Source organism: Orcinus orca, chromosome 5 (genome assembly GCF_937001465.1).
Source record: "Orcinus orca chromosome 5, mOrcOrc1.1, whole genome shotgun sequence".
NCBI lineage: Eukaryota > Metazoa > Chordata > Mammalia > Artiodactyla > Delphinidae > Orcinus > Orcinus orca.
The window spans coordinates 14,575,772-14,601,213 of NC_064563.1; the positions used below are offsets into that span (position 1 = coordinate 14,575,772).

Here is a 25,442-nt window from a genome sequence, read left to right on the forward strand (position 1 = left end):
GCTGACCGCAGTACAATCTCTGAAGACTCCTCGTATGCCCTGGCCTTGATTTTTCCATGCTCACCAAGCAATGTTCTGGTGGCTAACTCTGCTTCACAAAAGTTTAGACATCAGGGAAGGAGTATGGTGGAGCATGCTTATAGTTTTTATTAAATAAATAATAAATTATATTAAAATTTTTATAAATTCATATATTGGCCTCCTGATGTATACATCTGACTCTTACGTGAGTCACTTTTTCCAGGACCCATCAAGTGTGAGTGGCTGTCTAATCAAAGAAGCTGGAGACCACAGCTGGTGGACAGGACCTGGGCTGGAGCTGTCTAGCTGAGTGGCCACGCTAGGTAACGCAAGGAGGCATCTCACTTGTTTCTAACTCATTGGGTAGAGACCAGGGTAATGATCATTCTAGCTTTCTTCTCCTTATTGGGATGGCTCAAAGGCATCTGCATCCTCTGCCGTGAGTTTAAGGTCACAGGAAGGAAGGTCCTCACATGCTCCCAGGGGACAAATACTTTATTTCTTATAATGTCAGTCAGTCTGTTCTCCCCTGACAGTGGTTTCATGTGGTCCCCAGAGACAAAATCTTGGCCTTTCCGAACACTTTTTGGAAGTCTGAGCACCTTATAGCAGCTGGGGTTTCATGAGCACCGTGGTCATGAAAATATGCTGACACCTCCCCCAGCTCCTGAGGAGGAGGGCCTGTGGGACTGTTCTGCCCAGCACCTAAGAAAGGGTCATTTCTCTTGGCCTCAAGAACTCTATAAAAGCTGTCCTTCTTCCTAAGAGAGAGCTCTCTTAACGTTTTATTTGAAAATTCTATTGAAAAGACTTTCCACAAGAAATGTCCAGGATGGCTGCAGATTGCAATACTTTTTCCAAAAAACCTACATTCCTCTTTAATGTTTAAAATGTGGGAGAGTAGCTGAATTCCCTACAGAAACAGACTCAGTACAACGGCCTCTTGGGATGTCAACCCAATTTGTGAAAACCTTCCTATTGACAAGGCTACATTTCAAAACATTTCCAAAAGTGCAAAAATGAAAATTGAGATCTTGAGGCAACATTTTCAGCTTCAACGTTAACAAAGTGGTGCAATGAACGATGAAAAGTGGCATAAATAAACCCAAACACACAAGCAAATAAGAGCAACCGGCATAAGAGAATGTCCATGTTGCCCACACACAGCATTATTCAGATGGGACAGGGAGCCCCATCGGGTTGAATTATGCCTCAGTGATGCACAGAGCATCCTCATACTTTCCTTAGAACATTCCCTCCCCATCATCATTCAGCAACTTGGTCCAGCTGCCTAGTTCTCCCCAAGCATCTTCCCAGGAGCTGGTTAGCTATCTTAATTTTCAGTGCAGATGCAGGCATAGAAGGGTTAAATAATGTGAGGAAATTGCTTCTCCTCACAACAATAAATCACGATTTATTGGAATAGATGTTCTCTCTAGCAGGAAAATGTCCACCTTGGAAGACAACACGGCTCCCTCTTCACTTTACACGAGAGATCTCACCAGGGCACTGATTAGTGTTTATTTGGTTCTTTTAGTTCAGAATTTCAAAGTATTTTCCAAAGGTAATTTCCTCAAAAATCTTTTTTGAGTTAATCAGACAGAGCTTGACCAGACAGAGATTGACCATTTTCCCCAAAAAACAGTTGTACCAGATCATGCCAACTCTTCTATGCTTTTCACTCATAACGGTGCAATGAAGGACCTCCCCTGTACCCCACAAGGGTTTCTGAGAGGGAATGGGAGGAGTCTGGGCATCTGCAGAGCTGCCACACCCTCATCCCAGGCTGCAGTGAGAGCAAGAGCCATCCTAGGTGAGGTTTGCCAGGTATGGGCAGCACTCAAACGCTCGTTAGTACAGTAACGCCAAGCAGGTGTTCCACGAGGGGCAAGTTCAAAGTCACATCAAACAGGAAGGAGATTCTTTTTTCACACACTTGTTTTTTTTTTGTGGAAAAAGATACATAACATAAAGTCTACTTTTAACCATTTTAAGTGCACAGCTCTGTGGTATTAAGTACATTCACATTGCTGTGCACCCATCACCACCATCCACATCTGGAACTTTCCCATCTTCCCCACTGAAAATGTATACCCATCAAGCACTAACTTGCAAAGTTCTTTTTTTATGTAAGACCAGATTATATAGTTTCCTGGGGAGAAAAAACATAGCACTTGCTTTGACAAGGTGTTCTCTCTTCTTAGATATTGAGGAAATTAGACTTGATTCTCACTGATGAAAAGATTATCTCTGCATGGCAGTACCTACTTTTGACCTCATTTTCAGGACACCCATTCCTCCCCCTTTGGAACTTGGCAGAGGAGGACTCCCATGAGCAGTGGAGGCTTGACACATGAAGGGGTGAAATTTTCTCCTGGGATGGTGTTTATTGGAGAAGAAGGAATGTGTTCCCAGCATGGGATGAATGAAAATAGGAAGGCTTCCTGAAGAGAAAGAGAGGAGAGTGTGGGCAAGGATGACTTTGGCCACATATGGGCAGTGGGTTACTCTCTTGAACATCACAGGTACAGAATATTCCACCATCACAGAGAGTTTTACTGGATAGAGTCAGACAGACATGACTCTGGTTATGTCACTTGCAAGTTCCATGGATTTAGTCAAGTGATTTCAGTTTTCTCATCTGCAAAATGGAATATTAACAGTGTCTCCCCATGGAAGAGCCAGCTCGATAGTCACCAAAAACGACCTAAAATCCAACTAGACCACATTTCTCAGCCGCTCTTGCAATTCAGTGTGGCTGTATGACTGAGTTCTAGTCATTGAAATATAGGGAGCAATGTCAAGTGCTGTTTTCAGCTGAAACTTCTAGAGAGAACATTCTTCACATTTTTTTTTTTTTTTTTTTGCGGTAGGTGGGCCTCTCACTCTTGTGACCTCTTCTGCTGCGGAGCACAGGCTCTGGACGCACAGGCTCAATGGCCATGGCTCATGGGCCTAGCCGCCTCGCGGCATGTGGGATCCTCCAGGACCAGGGCACAAACCCGCGTCTCCTGCATCGGCAGGCGGACTCTCAACCACTGCGCCACCAGGGAAGCTCTCTTCACATTTTTTTTAACGTCTTTATTGGAGTATAATTATTTTACATTGTTGTGTTACTTGCCGTTGTATAACAAAGTGAATCAGCTATTCGTATACATATATCCCCATATCCCCTCCCTCTTGTGTCTCCCTCCCACTCTCCCTATCTCATTCCTCTCGGTGGTCACAAAGCACCGAGCTGACCTACATGTGCTATGCAGCTGCTTCCCACTAGCTATCTATTTTATATTTGGTAGTGTATATAGGTCAATGCCACTCTCTCACTTCGTCTCAGCTTACTCTTTCCCCTCACTGTGTCCTCAAGTCTATTCTCTACATCTGTGTCTTTATTCTTCCCCTGCCCCAAGATTCTTCAGAACCATTTTCTTTTAGATCACATATACATGTGTTAGCATATGGTATTTGTTTTTCTCTTTCTGACTTACTTCACTCTGTATGACAGACTCTAAGTCCATCCACCTCACTACAAAAACCTCAATTTTGTTTCCTTTTATGGCTGAGTAATAATCCATCGTATATATGTGCCACATCTCCTTTATCCATTCATCTGTTGATGGACATTTAGGTTGTTCCATGTTCTAGCTATTGTAAATAGTGCTTCAAAGAACATTGTGGTACATGACTCTTTTTGAATTATGGTTTTCTCAGTGTATATGCCCAGTGGTGGGATTACTGGGTTGTAGAGTAGTTCTATTTTTAGTTTTTTAGGAACGTCCATACTACTCTCCATAGTGGCTGTATCAATTTATAATCCCAACAACAGTGCAAGAAGGTTCCCTTTTCTCCACACCTTCTCCAGCATTTATTGTGTGTAGATTTTTGGATGATGGACATTCTGACCAGTGTGAGGTGATACCATATTGTAGTTTTGATTTGCATTTCTCTAATGATTAATGATGTTGAGCATCCTTTGTGTTTGTTGGCAATCTGTATATCTTCTTTGGAGAAATGTCTATTTAGATCTTCTGCCCATTTTTGGATTGGGTTGTTTGTTTTTTTGATATGGAGATGCTTGAGCTCCTTGTATATTTTGGAGATAAATCCTTCGTCCGTTGATTCATTTGCAAATATTTTATCCCATTCTGAGGGTTGTCTTTTCGTCTTGTTTATGGTTTCCTTTGCTGTGCAAAAGCTTTTAAGTTTCATTAGGTCCCAGTTGTTTATTTTTGTTTTTATTTCCATTTCTCTAGGAGGTGGGTCAAAAAGGATCTTGCTCTGATTTATGTCATAGAGTGTGTTCTGCCTATGTTTTCCTCTAAGAGTTTGATAGTTTCTGGCCTTATATTTAGGTCTTTAATCCATTTTGAGCTTATTTTTGTGTATGGTGTTAGGGAGTGATCTAATCTCATACTTTTACATGTATCTGTCCAGGTTTCCCAGCACCACTTATTGAAGAGGCTGTCTTTTCTCCATTGTATATTCATGCCTCCTTTATCAAAGATAAGCTGACCATATGTGTGTGGGTTTATCTCTGGGCTTTCCATCCTGCTCCATTGATCAATATTTGTGTTTTTGTGCCAGTACCATACTGTCTTGATTACTGTAGCTTTGTAGTATAGTCTGAAGTCCAGGAACCTGATTCCTCCAGCTCTGTTTTTCTTTGTCAAGATTGTTTTGGCTATTCAGAGTCTTTGGTGTTTCCATACAAATTGTGAAATTTTTTGTTCTAGTTCTGTGAAAAATGCCATTGGTATTTTGATAGGGATTGCATTGAATCTGTAGATTGCTTTGGGTAGTATAGTCATTTTCACAATATTGTTTCTTCCAGTCCAAGAACATGGTACATCTCTCCATCTGTTGGTATCATCTTTAATTTCTTTCATTAATGTCTTATAGTTTTCTGCATAGAAGTATTTTGTCTCCCTAGGTAGGTTTATTCCCAGGTATTTTATTCTTTTTGTTGCAATGGTAAATGGGAGTGTTTCCATAATTTCTCTTTCAGATTTTTCATCATTAGTGTATAGGAATGCAAGAGATTTCTGTGCATTAATTTTGTATCCTCCAACTTTACCAGATTCATTGATTAGCTCTCATAGTTGTCTGGTGGCATTTTTAGGATCTCTATGTATAGTATCATGTCATCTGCAAACAGTGACAGTTTTACTGCTTCTTTTCCAAATTCTATTCCTTTTATTTCTTTTTCTTCTCTGACTGCTGTGGCTATGACTTCCAAAACTATGTTGAATAATAGTGAGAGTGGACATCCTTGTCTCATTCCTGATCTTAGAGGAAATGCTTTCAGTTTTTCACCTTTGAGAATGATGTTTGCTGTGTTTTTGTCTTATATGGCCTTATTATGTTGAGGTAGGTTCCCTCTATGCCCACTTTCTGGAGTGTTTTTATCATAAATGGGTGTTGAATTTTGTCAAAAGCTTTTTTTCTGCATCTATTGATATGATCATACTGTTTTATTCTTCAATTTGTTAATATAGTGTATCACATTGATTGATTTGTGTATATTGAAGAATCCTTGCATCTCTGGGAAAATTCCCACATGATCGTGGCGTATGATCCTTTTAATGTGTTGTTGGATTCTGTTTGCTAGTATTTTGTTAAGGATTTTTGCACCCATATTCATCAGTGATATTGGTTTGTAATTTTCTATTTTTGTTGTATCGTTGTCTGGTTTTGGTATCAGGGAGATTGTGGCCTCATAGAATGAGTTTGGGAGTGTTCCTTCCTCTGCAATTTTTGGTAGAGTTTGAGTACGATGGGGGTTAGCTCTTCTCTAAATGTTTGATAGAATTCACCTGTGAAACCATCTGGTCCTGGACTTTCGTTTGTTGGAAGATTTTAAATCACAGTTTCTATTTCATTACTTGTGATTGGTCTATTCATATTTTCTGTTTCTTCTTGGTTCAGTCTTGCAAGGTTATACCTTTCTAAGAATTTGTCCATTTCTTCCATGTTGTCCATTTTATTGGTCTAGAGTTGCTTGTAGTAGCCTCTTAGGATGCTTTGTATTTCTGCGGTGTCTGTTGTAACTTCTCCTTTTTCATTTCTAATTTTATTGATTTGAGTCCTCTCCCTCTTTTTCTAGATGAGTCTGGCTAATGGTTTATCAATTTTGTTTATCTTCTCAAAGAACCAGCTTTTAGTTTTATTGATCTTTGCTATTGTTTTCTTTGTTTCTATTTCATTTATTTCTGCTCTGATCTTTATGATTTCTTTCCTTCTGCTAACTTTGGGTTTTGTTTGTTCTTCTTTCTCTAGTTCCTTTAGGTGTAAGGTTAGATTGTTTACTTGAGATTTTTCTTGTTTCTTGAGGTAGGCTTGTATACCTATAAACTTCCCTCTTAGAACTGCTTTTGCCATATCCCATAGTTTTTGGATCACCGTGTTTTCATTGTCATTTGTCTCTAGGTGTTTTTTGATTTCCTCTTTGATTTCTTCAGTGATCTCTTGCTTATTTAGTAACGTATTGTTTAGCTTCCATGTGTCTGTGTTTTTTACATTTTTTTCCCTGTAATTCATTTCTAATCTCATAGCAGTGTGGTCAGAGAAGATGCTTGATATGATTTCAATTTTCTTAAATTTACTGAGGCTTGATTTGTGACCCAAGATGTGATCTATTATGGAGAATGTTCCATGTGCACTTAAGAAGAAAGTGTAATCTGCTGTTTTTGGATGGAATGTCCTATAAATATCAATTAAATCTATCTGGTCTATTGTGTCATTTAAAGCTTCTGTTTCCTTCTTTATTTTCATTTTGGATGATCTGTCCATTGGTGTAAGTGAGTTGTTAAAATCCCCCACTATTATTGTGTTACTGTCAATTTCCTCTTTTATAGCTGTTAGCACTTGCCTTATGTATTGAGGTGCTCCTATGTTGGGTGCATATATACTTATAATTGTTATATCTTCTTCTTGGATTGATCCCTTGGTCATCATGTAATTTACTTCCTTGTCTCTTGTAATATTCTTTACTTTAAAGTCTATTTTACCTGATATGAGTATAGCTACTCCAGCTTTCTTTTGATTTCTATTTGCATGGAATATCTTTTTCCATCTCCTCACTTTCAGTCTGTACGTGTCCCTACGTCTGAAGTGGGTCTCTTGTAGACAGCATATACATGGGTCTTGTTTTTGTATCCATTCAGCAACCCTGTGTCTTTTAGTTGGAGCATTTAATCCATTCACGTTTAATGTAATTATCGATATGTATGTTCCTATGACCATTTTCTTAATTGTTTTGCATTTGTTTTTGTAGGTTCTTTTCTTTCTCTAAGTGTTTCCTCCTTAGAGAAGTTCCTTTAGCATTGTAGAGCTGGTTGGTGGCGCTGAATTCTCTTAGCTTTTGCTTGTCTGTAAAGCTTTTGAGTTTTCCATCGAATCTGAATGAGATCCTTGCTGGGTAGAGTAATCTTCATTGTAGGTTGTTCCCTTTAATCACTTTATCATGCCCTTCTGGCCTGTTTCTCAGTTTCTGCTGAGAAATCGGCTGTTAACCTTATGGGAGTTCCCTTGTATGTTGTCTGTCATTTTTCCCTTCCTGCTTTCAATAATTTTTCTTTGTCTTTAATTTTTGCCAATTTGATTACTATGTGTCTTGGTGTGTTTCTCCTTGGGTTTACCCTATATGAGACTCGCTGTGCTTCCTGGACTTGGGTGGCTATTTCCTTTCCCATGTTAGGGAAGTTTTCAACTATAATCTCTTCAAATATTTTCTATGGTCCTTTCTCTCTCTGTACTCCTTCTGGGACCCCTATAATGCGAATGTTGTTGCATTTAATGTTGTCCCGTAGGTCTGTTTGGCTGTCTTCATTTCTTTTCATTCTTTTTTCTTTAGTCTGTTCCGCAGCAGTGAATTCCACCATTCTGTCTTCCAGGTCACTTATCCATTCTTCTGCCTCAGTTATTCTGCTATTAATTCCTTCTAGTGTAGTTTTCATTTCAGTTATTGTATTGTTCACCTCTTTTCATTTGTTCTTTAATTCTTCTAGGTCTTTGTTAAACATTTCTTGCATCTTCTCAATCTTTGCCTCCATTCTTTTTCCGAGGTCCTGGATCATCTTCACTATCATTATTCTGAATTCTTTTTCTGGGAGGTTGCCTATCTCCACTTCATTTAGTTGTTTTTCTGGGGTTTTATCTTATTCCTTCATCTGGTATATAGCCCTCTGCCTTTTCATCTTGTCTATCTTTCTGTGAATATGGTTTTTGTTCCACAGGATGCAGGATTGTAGTTCTTCTTGCTTCTGCTGTCTGCCCTCTGGTGGATGAGGGTATCTCTGTATTTAATTTTTGATAGTTTGACTAATATGTGTTTTGGCATGTTTCTCCTTGGATTTATCCTGTATGAGACTCTCTGCACTTCTTGGAGTTGATCGACTATTTCCTTTCCCATATTAGGGATGTTTTCAACTATAATCTCTTCAAATATTTTCTCAGTCCCTTTGTTTTTCTCTTCTTCTTCTGGGACCCCTATAATTCAAATGTTGGTGAGTTTAATGTTGTCCCAGACGTCTCTGAGACTGTCCTCACTTATTTTCATTCTTTTTTCTTTATTCTGCTCTGTGGTAGTTATTTTCAGTGTTTTATCTTCCAGGTCTCTTATCCTTTCTTCTATCTCAGTTATTCTGCTACTGATTCCTTCTAGAGAATTTTTAATTTCATTTATTTTTTTTCATCATTTTTTGTTTGCTCTTTAGTTCTTCTAGGTCCTTGCTAAACTTTTCTTGTATTTTTTCCATTCTATTTTCAAGATTTTTGATCATCTTTACTATCATTACTCTGAATTATTTTCCAGGTAGACTGCCTATTTCCTCTTCATTTGTTTGGTCTGGTGGGTTTTTACTGTGCTCCTTCATCTGCTGCATATTTCTGTCTTCTCATTTTGCTTAACTTACTGTGTTTGATGTCTCCTTTTTGCAGGCTGCAGGTTCATAGTTCCCATTGTTTTTGTGTCTACCCCCAGTGGGTAAGGTTAGTTTAGTGGGTTGTGTAGGCTTCCTGGTGGAGGGGACTGGTGCCTGTGTTCTGGTGGCTGAGGCTGCATCTTGTCTTTGTGGGGGGCAGGACCACATCTGGTGGTGTGTTTTGGGGTTTCTGTGAATTTAGTATGATTTTAGGCAGCCTCTCTGCTAATGGATGGGGTTGTTTTCCTGTCTTGCTAGTTATTTGGCATGGGGTTTCTAGCACTGGAGCTTCCTGGTCGTTGAGTGGAGCTGGGTCTTAGTGTTGAGATGGAGATATCTGGGAAAGCTCTCGCCAACTGATACCATGTGGGGACAGGAGGTCTCTGGTGATCCAATGTCCCGAGCTCGGCTCTCCCACCTTAGAGACTCAGGTCTGACACCCGGCTGGAGCAGTAAGACCCTGTTAGCCATATGGCTGCTAGTGTTGGAGGGTCTCCTGCAAAAGTGGGGGGTGGCTGTGACTCACCGCAGGGATAAGGACACTGGCAGTGGAAGTCTGGGAAGTACTCCTTGGCATGAGCCTTCCCAGAGTCTGCCATTAGCCTCACTCAAACTTCTATGTAATATTGGATGTCAGACAACATTGAAGAAAAGTCTACTGTTAAATCCATTGCCTTTTACCTGTAGAGCCTTCAGTAGATTTTCTTTGATTATACAGGGCTTCAGCAAATACACCTCCTATGTACCCTAGGTCGAGGCATCAAACGAGCCTTCTTAGGGAGGTAAGAACCAGGTGGAATCTTGAAGGACAAGCCGTGATTGGCCAGGGTGCAGCAAGCCAGAACCTGCGATGCCAAAGTTTGCATCAGAGAAAGGCTTTATTCATGAGGCAGCCAAGTGAGGAGATGGGTGAACAAATCTCAAATCCCTGTTGGCAAAGTTGACGAGCTCGAGATGTTTTTGGGATAAAGCTTGGTTGTGGGGAAAGTGGGGAAAAGTGATTGGAGATAAGAAAAAGCTGAGGCACTCCTAGTTCTATACAGGCACAACTAAGCTACCGGCTTCTTCATGGGCCGCGCATCCCTCTCCACATTTTTTACCCTTTTACCTGTGGATACAAATAACAGTGAGGCTCTAAGGTATGGAGGAGCCACAAGATAGAAGCAACTTGGGTTCTGAATCACTGCACACAGGAGAGGCAGACACTGATTAGAAATCTTTAGTTCTGATTGTTATGTGAGTGAGAAACTAATATTTCATGGGGGCACTTTGTTACCACAGTATTGTATAACCTAGGATAATTATAGGGTTAAATGAAGTCACTTAAGCAGTGTCCAGCGAAGCAACTGGGAGCTGGTGGGTGAATGCTCGGTGAATGTTAGCTGTCCTTCAATAGTTAAGGACAAGAACGATGGAGCATGAGAGAGCTGGGTTTAAACTAAGCCTGCACTACTTCACTGTGTAATCTTCAACAATTTCCTTAAACAAAGAGTTTTGAATTCCTCATCTGTAAAAAGGGGGATAATATTAATGAAAAGGAAAAATATTAAACTTAAGAGAATATGTAGTTTTTCTCTCATTCAGAAGTTTCTCTATTCCTGCACGATTTAACAGTATTTAAGCTGGCTGTTGCTTTTCCTTGCTGCAGTACTGTATAGATTACAGATCTCAGTAGAGGCAGGCTGCTGGGCTCAGGTGCCATTTACTTAAGTGGCATTGAGAATTCCTGTGTCAGAGCTGATCCAACACAGAGACACCTTGGTGAGTTTGCAGTCCTCTGGTAATTGCAGGGCATCTAGGCTGAGTGGGATATCGAGAGTCATAAAACCAGCAACCCTCGAGTCCAGAGGACATCAAGAAAGCACTTACATTTTAACAGATCTCAACAAAGCTTCATAGGACCATAAGCCACACCCAAATTTTTCCCTTTCCATTATAAGGTAGGTAGAGAAGGAAGTAAACTTGCTTCCACCCACCTGGGAATGTCAGATTCTTTACTACAGGTGTTTCCAGCCACACTGAACATAGCAATGAACCCCTAAATTCCAAATTTCCATGTTTTGTAGCAAGAATCAGGAAATGCTGGTGTAAGCCGTGGGCTCTCTAATGATTGAAGCCCTTTCCATGAATTTGGGGGAACTATGGGGCTGAACTGAGGCCACTGTCAAGGATTGAGATCTGGGGGTTGGAACTGGGGTGGGGTTTCTTCCTTTCTAAGCAGTAAGAGCCAGAGGTTTGTTAGAGAAAATCAGGATGAAACAAGTATGGCACTAAGTCCAAAGGATCTGAGGCCAAATAAGAGGTACTTAGGGGTCCAGGATTTAGGAGTCATATGGGGTTGGGAATAAAGGGGGAATGTCCAGGGCAAACTCCAAGAACACACTCCAGGAGTCCAATCTGTTTGGCAGTTGTGAGCCAGTCTGGCTCAGAGAGTAAGCAAAGACAGTGAATTTGTGGAGAAGATGGCTTGGTCACACCTGAGAAGGGAGGATGGGAATAGCTGGATAGAAGCCAAGGATGAACGAATGTTAGGATTTCATACAGGAGGAAGAGCAAATATATACACACATTAGCTTTGCAGTGAGGTGGCAGGAAAAACACTGAGCTACCTAAGAGAGGTGCCAAGAAGTCAGCTAGGTTTGCATAATCAGTGGGAAGACACTGTTTCTCCATGTGCTCTTGGCAAATGGCCTGCACAAGAATTGTTTAGGAAAACCATTAAACTGAAGATTCCGGGACCACTGGGATTCTTATTCAACAGAGCACTTTTCTGACCTGCCGGGAATCCAACTTTGGGGTGTCAGGAGGGAGCTTGTGAACATGCTGTTTTAAATCACCCAGGAAGCACTACAGAGAAGGGAGGGCATGAAGAATGAGCAAGATATTAGGTGGGTAAAAATGCCATTTATGGTTGCTTTAGACTTGTGTCCGGGCCTCCTCTCAATCCTCATGGCCTCCTGAGTTTCATCACCTCTGCTTTGATTTTGGGGACTTGCTTCTCCTTCTTTTCTGCTATTTCCTTCTCCTGGTTCTGTCTTGCTTGTGTCCACCCCACTAAGACCTCAGCTAATAACCTGGGCCTCTCTCCAGAATAAGGCCTGGGGGCAAGTTGATACAGAAGCAATTGGTCCTCCTCACCCTAGATCCCTCTTCAAGGCAAGTGGCTTCTATCAATTATCCTCAGAGGATGTTCGATAAACTCTAGGGGAAAGTCTCCAAGTTACCTGTGCAGTTTGAGCACCAGAGAAAGGGACAGGAAATGACCTCAAGGTGCTTACATGGTATTTGTCTTGATTGTTCTGGCATGACCTTTCCCGCAGTACTAGGCACAATTAGGGTGTTAATAATACTTGCTGGTGGTCCCTTCTCCTCTTTCTTTCTAAGATCCCCATCTGGAAGAATCTATTCTGAATACCAGCACTGTCTCCTAACAAATATGTACTGGGTATTAATAATGTGTTGATAAAAATCAAAGGAAATTATTAATACCATATTTCATAGAATCAAAGACGCACATATTTATTTTCTTAACAACCACAAATTGATAGAAAACACTGTGTTATAATTTCATTGAGAGTGTTTTTTCCCCTTTAGTGGTATGGTGAATAGTTGATAGTTTCTCAGACTTTATGAAATATGTTACATAGAGACAAGTCTTCTTTCTGTTAAATGTTTGAATGATGATAAGCATTTTGGTTGAGTGAGAGTAATGGGATAAATCATCCTTTATCAGGATGATTTATTTTCTAAGAATACAACAAAATAGAGGCAGTACGATTCAACAAAAAGCATGAAATTTGACATTTGACTGCATGGGGTTTTGAGCCTCAGTTTCTTCATCTGTAAAATGAACACAATGGAATCTACCTCACAGTGTGGTTAGAAGTAAATGAAGTTGTGATTTTGATAAGGACTCTAATATGCCATAGAAATCATGGATAATTTCATTCAATAGCTAAATATTAAATACATTTCATTAAGTAGCTACTATTAAATATTAAATATATATTTCATTAAATAGCTAACATTAAATATTAAATATATGTCATTAAACAGCTAGTATTAAATATTAAATATTAAATACATATATTTCTTTAAATAGTTAATATTAAATGTAACCCTAAATCTACTTAGGAAGTAATGCAATGTCTTTTACATAGTTCAGAAGACATTTCAGCTTGTTGCAGGGTTGTCTCTTGAGTTACCGAGAAAGAATCCTCTCTGAATCCTACCATAGGTACTTAAGGCTCAGTAGATGTGGCTGAGAAAACTCTAAGCCTCTGACACCTTCACAATTACTTTAAAAAATTAACCTCTGTCAGAATTAATGGAGAAACACCAGAGCATTTTCCATCATACTGGTGAATAAGACCAGAGGATGCCCTCCATCTCTACTACTATTTAACATTGTGTTGGGAGCACTGGTACACACAAATAAAGAAAAGAAATAAGGAGAACGACTAGTTAAGTAAGTAGGGGCAAAACTATCTCTATTTCCATATGATCTATATTTTAAAAACTCCAAAAAATTAACAGAAAATTAGTATAAACAACAATAAAATTTAATCAAATAGTTATTTAAGAAAACAATTCAATAGCTTTTATGTATACAAACAATAGTTGTTAGAAGGTGTAATGGAAGAGAAAGAAAGAAACAAACAAACTAGGCATAAACTTAAAAACAAACATTCCAAACCTCTAAGAGGAACAGTAAGTGCTCCTGCAAACACAAAAGGAGACTTGAATGAACTGAAAGACGAGCCATGTTCTGGGCTGGAAAGACAATATTAGAAGAGATTTCTGCAAGAGGGAAGAGATATAGGAACATATGTATATGTATAACTGATTCACTTTGTTATAAAGCAGAAACTAACACACCATTGTAAAGCAATTATACTCCAATAAAGATGTAAAAAATAAAAAAGAAGAGATTTCCTTTGCAATCTCAATAAAAATACTATCAGTTTTTTTTTTTTATTCTGGTACTAGTTGCTTATAAAGCTTAATGGAAAGAACAACAAGCAAAATATCCAAGCAGACCTGAAGACCCTTAAAAATACAAAGAATACAGAAGTGAGAGAGGCTGGTTCTATCAGGTATTAAAATGTGCTACAAAATGATTACCTGTAAGGGAAGAGAGTAAAAACTAGAGAAACAGGAATGGGAGCTAAACTTTTCTGAATATACTTTGTTTTGTAGTTTTGCCTTTAGAATCATGTAAACATTTTATATAATTATAAGACAAAATTAAACTTGAAAAAATAAATTCTAAATGCTGAAAGCAAAATGAAACAAAGGAACCCAACCGTTCTATGGGTTAGAGCTTCAACTATAGAGAGGAATTGTCTCTAGACTTTAAAGTATGAGTTAGCATCTATAGAGAGATACATATCTTACAGAAAAAAAGAATTTCAAAATTTCAGAATTCATGAATTAAAAAAATTCATACCAGAAAGCAAAGAAGCTATTAAGAACTCAAGAGCCAACTTGAAGTGGTTTTAACTGGTTAAACAAGGGACGATACAAGATTTCAAAGGAATAATTATAACTGAAATAGATTGAAACACTGGGATATATTAAAAAATCCATGAATTCTTAATAATAGTGAGGGACCCCATTAGTCACCTATGAAGGATGCTAGAGAAGTAACTTGTTATTCTGAAAATTGTTTGAAAAAAAGAAAGAATAAAGCATTTTCCAGCCTTTCTTGTACAAATCACACCTCAGGGAACCAAACAGCTGTTAAAGGGAGCTCTTCTTTATAGAAGAACTCTAAATAACAGATAAAGAAGGAATAATAGAATTAGAAAATTACCATTTTGGAAATTCTAATGAAATAATGAATCTAGGCAATGCTCCTCAATAACTTTTAAGACCATAAAAGAGCACCATCCCTTGTAAAACGTTCTTGCTACAAAACAGCCACTGAATCTGATCAAGTCCCAACTAGCTGTTTACAGGGAACACAGAGTGGGGGAAATGTGACAGAACAAACCAGCCTGATTTCTTCAAGTAAAAGAAGTTTCTTCAAGTTTCTTAAATTAAATTGCAAGGAAAAAGAAAAAAAAAAGAGGGAGAGAGAACTAACAGATTGAAAGAGACTTCAGAGACATTTCAGTCAAATGCAATGCTTGGACCTTGTTTAGATTCCAATTTGAAAAAAAAACTATTAAGTAAATTAGATGGTCACATATGAATAGTGGCAGAACATTTGCTGGCATTAAGGAAGCTTAGATAATATTCTAGGTATAGAAATAGGTTTGTGGTTATGTTTATAGAAAGATTCCTTGTCCTTTAGAGATACATATTGCAGTATTTTCAGATGAAATGGTATGGTGTTTGGGAGAGGACCCCATAGGGACTTACATTGGCCCCAGGCCCTTTTGCCTTCATGGACCCCCCTCTCACCATAATAGATTTTGGGGATCCTAAAAATGTTATTGTTTTCTGATGTGAGAAAAAAATGGAAACATTTTATTCAACCTTACAATTTCATTTTTCCTTCTGACTTTAAAAGAAATTAAAACGTTCTTGTAGGTTCTTAAAAGTATCATGTGTTCTGGCACTACGCTTGCTTTACCTAATGAATGAGTGAGCCCTGGTCTGAGAATGGCTTCAAAACGATCTAGTGGTAGTTGGGGGGGGGGCGGGGTGACAGAAAATGGGTATTGGGAGTACAGATGAAATAAAATTGGCCACAAGTTAATAATGGTTGAGGCTGTGTGATGGGTGTGGGGAGGGGGGTGGGTTATTATAACCCACTACTTTTATGGATGTTTAAAATTTTTCATAATAAATAAATTAAAGCATCAATTTCTGAAAAGTACTTATTTGAATGCTTTTAAAAAATTTTTCCCATAGAGGAGGAAAAAAATAAATAAAACCAAAAGAAAAACCTGGTTTTATTTAAACTTGGTGCTAGAGTGGACCCTGAATAAAAGAGATTTAAAGATATCAAGTCTCGGGGCTTCCCTGGTGGCGCAGTGGTTGAGAATCTGCCTGCTAATGCAGGGGACACGGGTTTGAGCCCTGGTCTGGGAGGATCCCACATGCCGCGGAGTAACTAGGCCCATGAGCCACAACTACTGAGCCTGCGCGTCTGGAGCCTGTGCTCCGCAACAATAGAGGCCGTGACAGTGAGAGGCCTGCGCACCGCGATGAAGAGTGGCCCCCGCTTGCCACAACTAGAGATAGCCATCGCACAGAAACGAAGACCCAACACACAGCAAAAATAAATAAATTAATTAATAAACTCCTACCCTCAACATCTTCTTAAAAAAAAAAAAAAATATATATATATATATATATATATATATCAAGTCTCATTTGGGACAAAGACCTCATTATTAGAGTTTTGCCAAGACTGAGACTCTAAATGGACAGAGGGTTTTAAAATGTTTTCTTTTCTGGTCTTTTTTTTTTTTTTTTGATGTGGACCATTTTTAAAGTCTTTATTGAATTTGTTACAATATTGCTTTTGTTTTATGTTTTGTTTTTTTGGCCGTGAGCCATGTGGGATCTTAGCTCCCTGACCAGGGATAAAACCCACACCCCCTGCATTGGAAGGCAGATCCTTAACCACTGGACCACCTGGGAAGTCCCCAAATTTTTTAATTTAAAAGTTCACTTTCTGGGTTTTTTTGGTGGTGAGGAGTTGCTGCCTGCCAATATGGTACCATTTTATTTCAGAGAAAGCTGAATGGGAACAACATTATGAGCATTCCTCAGTGGCCTTTGTGATGAAATGATCAATACAAATAAAGGGCAATACAGGAAGTCTCTCCAGCTTTTCAGAAAAGCTGCATTTGGTGATTGTGAGCAGGTGAATGATGATATTGGGTTTGTCACCTAGTGAGCTCAGCACACCTGTGTGGGGGGATTCCCCCCTCCCCCCCACTGCACCCACCAGTGATGCGCTGCTGACCTCTTAGCACCTCCCTGCTCCTATGTCCATTCACTCCAGAAACAGTTACTGAGTATCTGCTCTGTGCCGAGCCCTGGGCTGGATGCCTGGATACACAGGGGAAAAAACATGGTTCTCACCCTGAAGGGGCAAACTGGGAAGAAAGAGTCACCTGCTGGGGAAAGAGATGGAAATGGAAATGTTCCAAACAAGTGAAGTATCTCTATGAGGTGGGTACAGAGGGCTAGAGGGCACCCATAGAAGCTAAAGAGATCAGGGAAGGTTTCTGGAAGTGGAGGGATATTGGAGAGACCTGAAGGAAAGTAGCAGATGATGATAATCCAAGAAAAGCAGAAGAATGAAGAAGGCATCAGGCAGAGACAGGCATGTGCCAAGCTCTGAAGGCTTGGAGAGGGCAGGGTGGGTATGAGTGCTGGGCAGAGAAAAGGTGGTGGAGGGGAGGCTGGGTGGTGGAAAGTGGTGGGGGGCACTGAGCCGCGGAAGGATTGTAATGAAGGAGCAAATATCTGTACCAGGAGTTCTCAGTGTGGGCTGGGACCAGCAGCATTAGTGTCACTCAGGAATTGTAGAATGCAAATTCTCAGGCTCACTCCAGACCGACCTAATCAGAAACCCTGGGGATAACACCTAACAATCTGCGTTTTAACAAGCCTTCTAGGTGATTCTGACGCATTGGTCTAAATGATTTTACCCTCCAGGGGACATTTCATAATGTCTGAATACACTTTTGGCTGTAAGACTGATGGGGGTGAAGTATTACTACAAGTGTTTAGCCTGGGATGCTGCTAAACATCCTACAATGCACAGGACAGGTCCCCATAACAAAGTCCAAATGTCAACGGTACAGCTGTTGAGAAATCCTGATCCTCCCTTTCTCTGTCTCTCTCTCCTTCCTTCCTTCATTCCTTTCCTTTTCCTTCCTCCCTCTCTCCCTCTCTCTCTTTCTCTCTCTCTCCTTTATTCCCACTTGTCCTCTACAGACAGCAGAGCACTCAAAAGGCCACAAAATGCTCCTTTTCTGCATTTTAATTTATTCAGTTACAGATAACCCTCCCCTTTTATCTGATAACTCACCATGACTAAGTTGACCTATGGCTAATGTAGGCATTATCTTATTTCTACCCCAAAGGGTCCATTTATCTCCCTGGGACTGGGATGGGGTGGCTCAGAGTATAGGTGACAATCCCCAACCCAGGCCTGAAGCCGTAGGTCTTGGCAACTGTGAATATGAGCTTATACACGAGGCCCAAACAGCCAGGAGTCCTGATTTTGGCATGAAAGACAATTCCAGTGGGAGTGGAGGCTCCCACAGGAGCTATTAGGGACAACTCTGAGCAGTTCCTCCAGACCACAGAAGTAAGCATGTCCACAGATAGTACAAAGTCCAAACAAAATGGTTTTAAACAAAGATGTAAAGTCACATTAAGAGTTTGGGACTAACCAATGGATAGGATTCTAAACTGATGGATGACATTGACAAATGCAAATAATTATATCCATTAGAAGAAGGTTTACAGGGCAAAAAGAGTGAGGAAAGTGTAAAGTTACAAAGACAAACACTGGCAGTGCCCATCTAACACTTTCCAGGGGAGTCGGTGCCCCCAACATGAATGTTTAGTCTGCCTAACAGACATATAATCCCATTGGGGTGGTAGGTGTCCCAGGCTTTTAAGGTCTCAAGCCATTAACCACCTCCATTATCCAGCTTCCCTGGCTCTGCTTTTAGGCTGTCACACAACCTTCTGAAAACTCTCTTCCCCATGGTTTGCCCACATGGAGAAAATGCTCTGGTAAAGCTGATATGAATGTTGAGTCTGCTTGAGGGTCATGTTTCTCACTGAACATGAACCTGTTGTCCTTTTGATTTATAGCTCTGGCCTCTATTGAATTTACTCAGTCGTCCTGAGTTGGTAGAGTCACCTCTGGGACACTGACAACATGGAGCTTCTGGACTTCCAAGGTAGAGAGAGGGCCAGACGAGGGACCATAAGGAATGACTCTGGGAGTCTGCTTCAGGCACTTAGCCTATTGTCCTCCTTTGATCGTCCTGACTCTTATAATGAGTCTTTTCTTCCAACTTCTACATTCCCATGATACTCAAAAAGCCTGTGTGGTAGACTGAAAAAAGTGGCCACCATACTCTGTAGCTCCTCCCGCCAAGAGGTAGAGTCCATGTTCTATTTCCTCATCCCTGAATCTGGGATGGCTGTGTGACTGGCCAATAGAACGCAGAGGAAGTGACCTCATGTGAGTCTGAGACTGGGCCTTGAGACATGCATGTTTTGTCCTGGCTCTTTTGGACCCTAAGGTTGCTGAGTGTGTAAGTCAAGCTAGCCTGCTGATCGATGAGAGACAAATGGCCCCGCCACCCTGATCATTCCAGATGACAGCCAGACAAACTCCAGAAGCAGAGGTGTCCTGCTCAGGTACAGCTGACTGCAAATACATGAGGAAGTCCATGCAAGACCAAGAAAAGAGCCTCCTAGATGAACTCAACTTGACAATGTACAGAATCATAAGCTAAATAAATGGCTATTGTTTTAAGCATTAAATTTTGGAGTAGTCTGTCATGCAGCGGTAGATAACTGATAACAACAGTATTTGTGTTTTTAATAACTCCCAAATATACCCTGAACTTATTGCCACAGTTTCTCTCCTAGAGGCCATGGGATTTGCCACTTAATGTAACATGATTGAGATTTATCTCATGTTATCTCAGGAGCTTCGATGGCTCCAGCAGAAAGGAGAGCCCTTATTTCTTCCATCAAGATGCTAAGAGATTTGGGTAAATGATACAGAAGATTTTGGGTTTGCCAACATTCACTTGAAGAGAAAGAGGAGGGGTAAATATGTAAAATTACATTTCTCAGACAGACAGATTTCTGACCTTCACCCGGCGGTCGGGATCTCCACTGCATAGAGAATTTACTGATACTTTGAATGATTTCCAGGCTGGGCTTAAGTTATTCATCACAACCTGAGGAAAAAAAGAGAGGAGTGGTGGGTGGGAGAGTAAGTGCTTGACATTTTCACATTTCAACATAAAAACTGCTTGAGAAACACTGTGGTGCTTATGATAAGGACAATTGTCTGGAAAAGGTGCCTTAATGAAAACTTGGAGTAGTAAACCTTTCAAGGGTGCCCACTAGGTGGATCGTTATGGGCAGAACTCTTGCGGTCACTGGCCTGGCTGTTATTTCATGAATAATGACAATAATATTGTCCAGTATGTGGATGCTGGAGATGACCCCTTCTATATCAAAAGAGGTTGGGATTAAGGAGATGGGCTGCCTCTGCCTCTGATAAAGTATCGCCAGTTCTGTAGGACTGTCAGTCCTATGGCATAAATTCTCTTCTAATGAGGTCAGCATACATAAAGCCTATTGGTGTGTGTGGGGTGTGTGTGGCAGGACAATTCTGCTGCTGAAGAACTGAGCAGTCTTTGGTGACCTGTGACCTTGGTTAAATCAGATTGCAAGTCAGAAGAAAAGTTTCTAGAAGAAAAATCCCAGGAATACATTTATACTAGGTATGCTCGGAAGGCATAACAGGGCAGATCTTCAGGATCACAAACTAAGACTGCAACATCGTGAAACCCTTTTAAAAGCAGCTTACTAATCATGAACTTGGCTAAATCCTGCCTGAGAGTCTATTCGAGTCAAGTCTTATTCTGCCATCAGATGATTCAGTAATTCAATTTGGTTTAGCGTATGAGTATTTGCTCTGTGCCTAAGATTGTACCGTGTACTCTAGGTCAGGGGCTACCAAAGTGTGGTTCCTGGACCAGCAGGAACTTGTTAAAAATGCAAATGTCTAGATTCCACCGAGACCTACTGACAGAAACTCTCGAGGTGGGCCGTTAGCATGATATTTGAGAACCACTGCTCTAGGGGACATACAAATGAAGTTAAATGGAGTTCTATCATACTGACTTTTCTTCCTATGAAGTTTTTAGTTAGCAGAGCCTTAGAATTGTAAAAAAATTAATTCTCTATCTACATAACATAATTATTTTATAAGTGATTCCCTCTTCTCCTGAATTCCTTAATATAATGATGAATTATTGATTATACTGTAGGCTCATTATTACATTTCCTTTAATGCATTAAAAAGTAGAAAAATAATGTTCCTATGTGACTGCTTTTCGCTCTCATTCGCTGAATGAGCAAAGTGGTAGTGAGAAGAAAAGTTAGATAAAATTGTTTTGGTTAATTTAAATTTCTCACACTTGTATAGAAATACTAAAAAGTGAAGATGTTTCATTACAACAGTTTCATAAAATTCAATAGCAGATCAAAATTTCAACTAGAAATTTCCGCTGAAATTAAAATCTCTGTGTGTGTGTGTGTGTGTGTGTGTGTGTGTGTATGCACACACACACACACACATGTGCTTACCCAGAAAGAAAGGTATTGCCTGGTATTTTTTTTGTATCTATTGAGTAAGAAAGAGGAAAAATCAATGTTATGTTGATTGACTCATTGGAAAACTTTACAATCACAATTCTTATGAGATTCCAGGAGCCCCTCACAATGGGGTATGGGGAAGAGTTAGAGGGGAACAGGGGAATTTACCTCTTCTTGGAGGGATGCCGTCAGGAGTGAAGAAGAAGTCTAACAATATGCCACCCCTCTTCTTTCTCCCTGCACATTCAAGTCCCTGTGCACTGGCTCGAGCAAAGTCATGAATGGGTACCACTTCTGATTCTCCCCAACATTTAGTTACTTCTCCTGAGAGAACTTTGTCCCACCAAAGGAATCTTTATGTGGGAAAAAGTTCTATTTGGTGATGGTGATGGGGTGCCATTCAGGGAAACCATCCCAGTTGCATTTGAAACTATTCCCCAGGGAATAGTTTGTGACTGTCCAAAGAATCACATTATACTATCACAGGGAGTGGACATAACTATCAATATTCAACTCCATTCATGTATTCATTCTTTAGTAGACACACTTTATTAAATGCTAACCATGTACCAGATGACATCCACAGAACTAGCCCGTCCAAGACTATTTGATTCTTGTTTACCTTAAATATGACATGAAAAGTTCCCCTAATGCTACCTGCAACTCTGCTACTTCAGGAAAAAGGAAATGGATTTCCAGTGTAGGGTATGGGAACACAGCACCCCACTATCATCCTGAGAGAGTCATGAGAGTTCCTTCTTCCTTTACCCCACACTGGAAGCACATTTTTCTCTCAGCTCCAAGCCATTCCTCCTTATCAATGCACTTCTCACCCCCACACAGTCTCTCTTGAACTGGCTTGTATATAAAATAAAATAAAAAGTGGAGACTAGGGTTGGTTGTTAAGTGGGTGTGTGGTGGTGGGTAGTGGGGGTGGGATAGTGAAGGATAAGGTTCGGAGTCACGTGGAGAGAATGTAGGAGGGTGAGAGGGAGATGCAGCCAGACCAAATGCCTGCTGATACAGGACAGCCATTCGTACGACAGATCTGACATCAGTCCCGTGTATGGACTTTCCCTGGGGAGGCACATTGGCTTCTCAAATTGCAGCAAAGCTCAGGGTCAAACTCAATTCAAACCTCAGCTCTACCCCTTGCTCACTGGGAAGGTGACTTGACCTCCTCAAAGTTCAGTTTCTTCAACTGTAAAATGGGATAATAATAATCATGTCAATGCATAGTTGTGAGAAGTAAATAAAATGATGCATATGAGATCAGTCAGTCAAATGCTTGGTACCTAGTCATGTTTATTAAATATTAGCTAGTATTCATCTTTTTATTATTAATAAGTTGCTGGCTTTCTGCATTAAAGGTCAATAATGGAAAATCTGGGTGAGAAAGGGTCTCCTCTTATAACACCCACATTGAGAATAAAGAGCCCTCTTAAGGACTAGGAAGACTTCAGGTCTTGAGGTTTAGCTACAGACATTAAGAAAGGGAAGGGATTTCTCAAAACAGGTCAGTGTTTCATCTTAAAGAGACGAGATGGCACAGCTGAAGACGGCTCTTCTCACCTCAGTTCGGTGCACAAGCTGCTGAGTTGCATCATCATTCATTCGAAAAATTTCCAGAAATGGGTCAGACTTACTGAAGAAATCCTACAATAAATAAGCAGAAATGAGTTGCTTCCCTACCCCCTGCACAAACACATTTGATCCAGCCCTGGATAAAATACCCCTGAATTTGACCCTTCCTTGCTTTATTCTTCCTCCCTGAGACCCACCTTTGGCTAGAATGAGCTGTATCTTAACACCGAGTCCTTTGAGAAGTAAGGATTGGTTGAAATCCCAGGTAGTCTTCAAAGATCCACCCAAATGCTGGTTCTCTAAGAAGCAGTGTATCTGCTGTCTTAAACATGTTAATTCTAGTTATTGTAAAGTCTATGTCTGATGACTACAGTATCTGGATCACTGTGGGTCTGTTTTTATTATGTTTCTCCATTCTGCCTCTTGTTATGCTTGTTAATTGTTGATTAAATACTAGACACTGTGTAAAAAAATTATAAAGGCTATAGATGAGTCTTCAGCTTCTGGCAAGCAATTAGAATGGGGGCAGTCACCTGAATCCAATTAGGATTGAGCGCTTTAGAGCCTGGTTTCTTCAAAAGTCTTTAAAGGCCCGACCTATTTCTGATTCCTTTATTCCTTGGGTATAATCCTTAAATGGCTCTCACTCAAAAACTCACTGTTTATGAGGGCTGTTTCTTCTTGACAAGCCCTCAAGGCTCATTTCTGTTTGTGAGACTCTGAAAGACTCTGTGTACTTCCATAATCTCTTGGTTCTATAGTTATTGGTTCAGTTTCTGTCTATGCTACTATTTGCTAATTAGTGAATGCCTTGAGGGGATAAGTCACTCCAAGGCTTGGGCTGCTTCCCTTCTCTACAACTAACCCAAGCTCTCCCTGAAGTCCTGAACTCCAGTTTTACTTCCCCAACTCCATGATACTAATAAAAGCACTGCTCAGTTTCTCTGTTTCTTAGTAGCTATTTTCTGCTAGGCTTCCCAGCTTCTCTATCCCTGGGTTTTATGAATCAGCCTTATGGAATTGCCTTAAGTGGAAAATCTGCATAGAATGTCTGAATCACCTCAATGGATTTCTCTTCTCTCCAACTTCTCTGACCCTGAATCTTGACTGCCTTAAGACCCTCAAACAGATGTCTCTTGTATCTTGTCCAGTGTTTATAGTTGTTTTCAGTGGTAGAGTAATGTAAAACAAACAGGCACTTTAATACTGGAAGCAGACCTGTCCATATCCTTCTTTTAAACTTGGCTTTTTACACTGATAGATTATAAACTCTCAGACAGGAGTAATTATATCTTATTTTCCTTTATATTTCTACCATAGCACATCTTCCACAGCATCTAGCTTTTAGTGGCACACAGTGTTTACTGAATGTATGAATGAACACATAAATGGATGAGCAAATGACAAGAAAACCAGGTACAGAATAGGAGGCTATCTCAGCAACAGCTTTGGTCATCACACTCTTACTATGTATTTCACTAGGTAATACCCTGCCCCAGAAATCTAGACAGCAGCAAAGCAGAATAAAGTCTATAGCCATCCTAGTCTTTAGCTCGACAAAATACTCTCAGGGGATATGCTGATCATGGAGCCTTTATGCTTGATATTAAGATACAAGGAAGGATAAAACCTTTTCTCATCCCTCCAAAGGGCCATAAACATAACAAAGGGTTAAGTATTAATGAATGAATGAATGAATGAATAACAGAGAAGAGGGAAATCAATGGATTTTGACTGCATAATATGGTTGTGAGGAGGATGTTTCTAGGGAGGGAATGGTGTGAGTGAAGGTGTAAAAGAGTAAACATGGAAAGGACACACCAAGTAGCTGAATTACCCTGCAGCCTCAGGATGTGTAGGGGAGGAATCTGAGGCAGTACTGGTGGAGGTGGCTCCATGAGGTGAAGGGCCTTAAATGCACATCTGGTGTTTGCACTTACCTGAGAGGCAGTTGGGAGCCACTGAAGGATTTTGACCAGGAAAAAATAACATGGTTGGCTCTGTAGTGAAAACTTTGTAGAATACCTTAGAAGGAGGAGGGAGATGGGGATATCTGTCTTCCCTTTGGCTGTCCTCCCTACCCAACCAGGATCAAACACCCAGAGTCTGAAAAATACCCCTCTGCCCTATTTCTGAAGGTGCCTGATTGACAACACAGAGTTTGTCAGTAAGTCTGCCCTGCAAAACTTGTCTCTCCACAAAAATGGCCCCTGCTTTCCTCCCAGACACACTTCTATCTGATTGTTACCACTATGTGTAGCTGAGCGGAATTTTATGGGGCCTCCCCAGGACAGGCACTTCACCCATATCCTCTGCTTTAGCTTCTCTCTGAAGTACCCAGATAACAGTATTTGAGGCACATTTCCTGAGTTGTTTTACAGATGTGAAAACCTCCCACTAAATGGAAGATGTTAACTACTTGATGACCTGGAGCCTCCTGGAGCCTAAGGATTCATAATGTTAACCCCTGTGACACCACCCTGTTACCTCTCCATCAGCCAGTCAGAGAATTGTGCATGAGCTGATTACATACCCTCAACCCCTTCTCTCCCCGGGCATTTAAAAAATGCTTTGTGGAGGGAATTCCCT

At 40.4% G+C, this 25,442-nt stretch overlaps 1 protein-coding gene across 2 annotated transcripts in view; it reads right to left on the reverse strand.

Moving 5' to 3' along the window:
- The window catches only part of CPNE4 (copine 4), a 577,135-nt gene that overhangs the window by 122,703 nt on the left and 428,990 nt on the right, over positions 1–25,442 (reverse strand). For both annotated transcript variants that reach the window (XM_004283421.3, XM_033412228.2), the window contains exons 6-7: positions 22,842–22,925; positions 19,751–19,840 (exon numbers count right to left, since the gene is read on the reverse strand). In XM_004283421.3, coding sequence (XP_004283469.1) covers positions 19,751–19,840; positions 22,842–22,925 — 174 coding nt within the window. The remainder of the gene's footprint in view (positions 1–19,750; positions 19,841–22,841; positions 22,926–25,442) is intronic.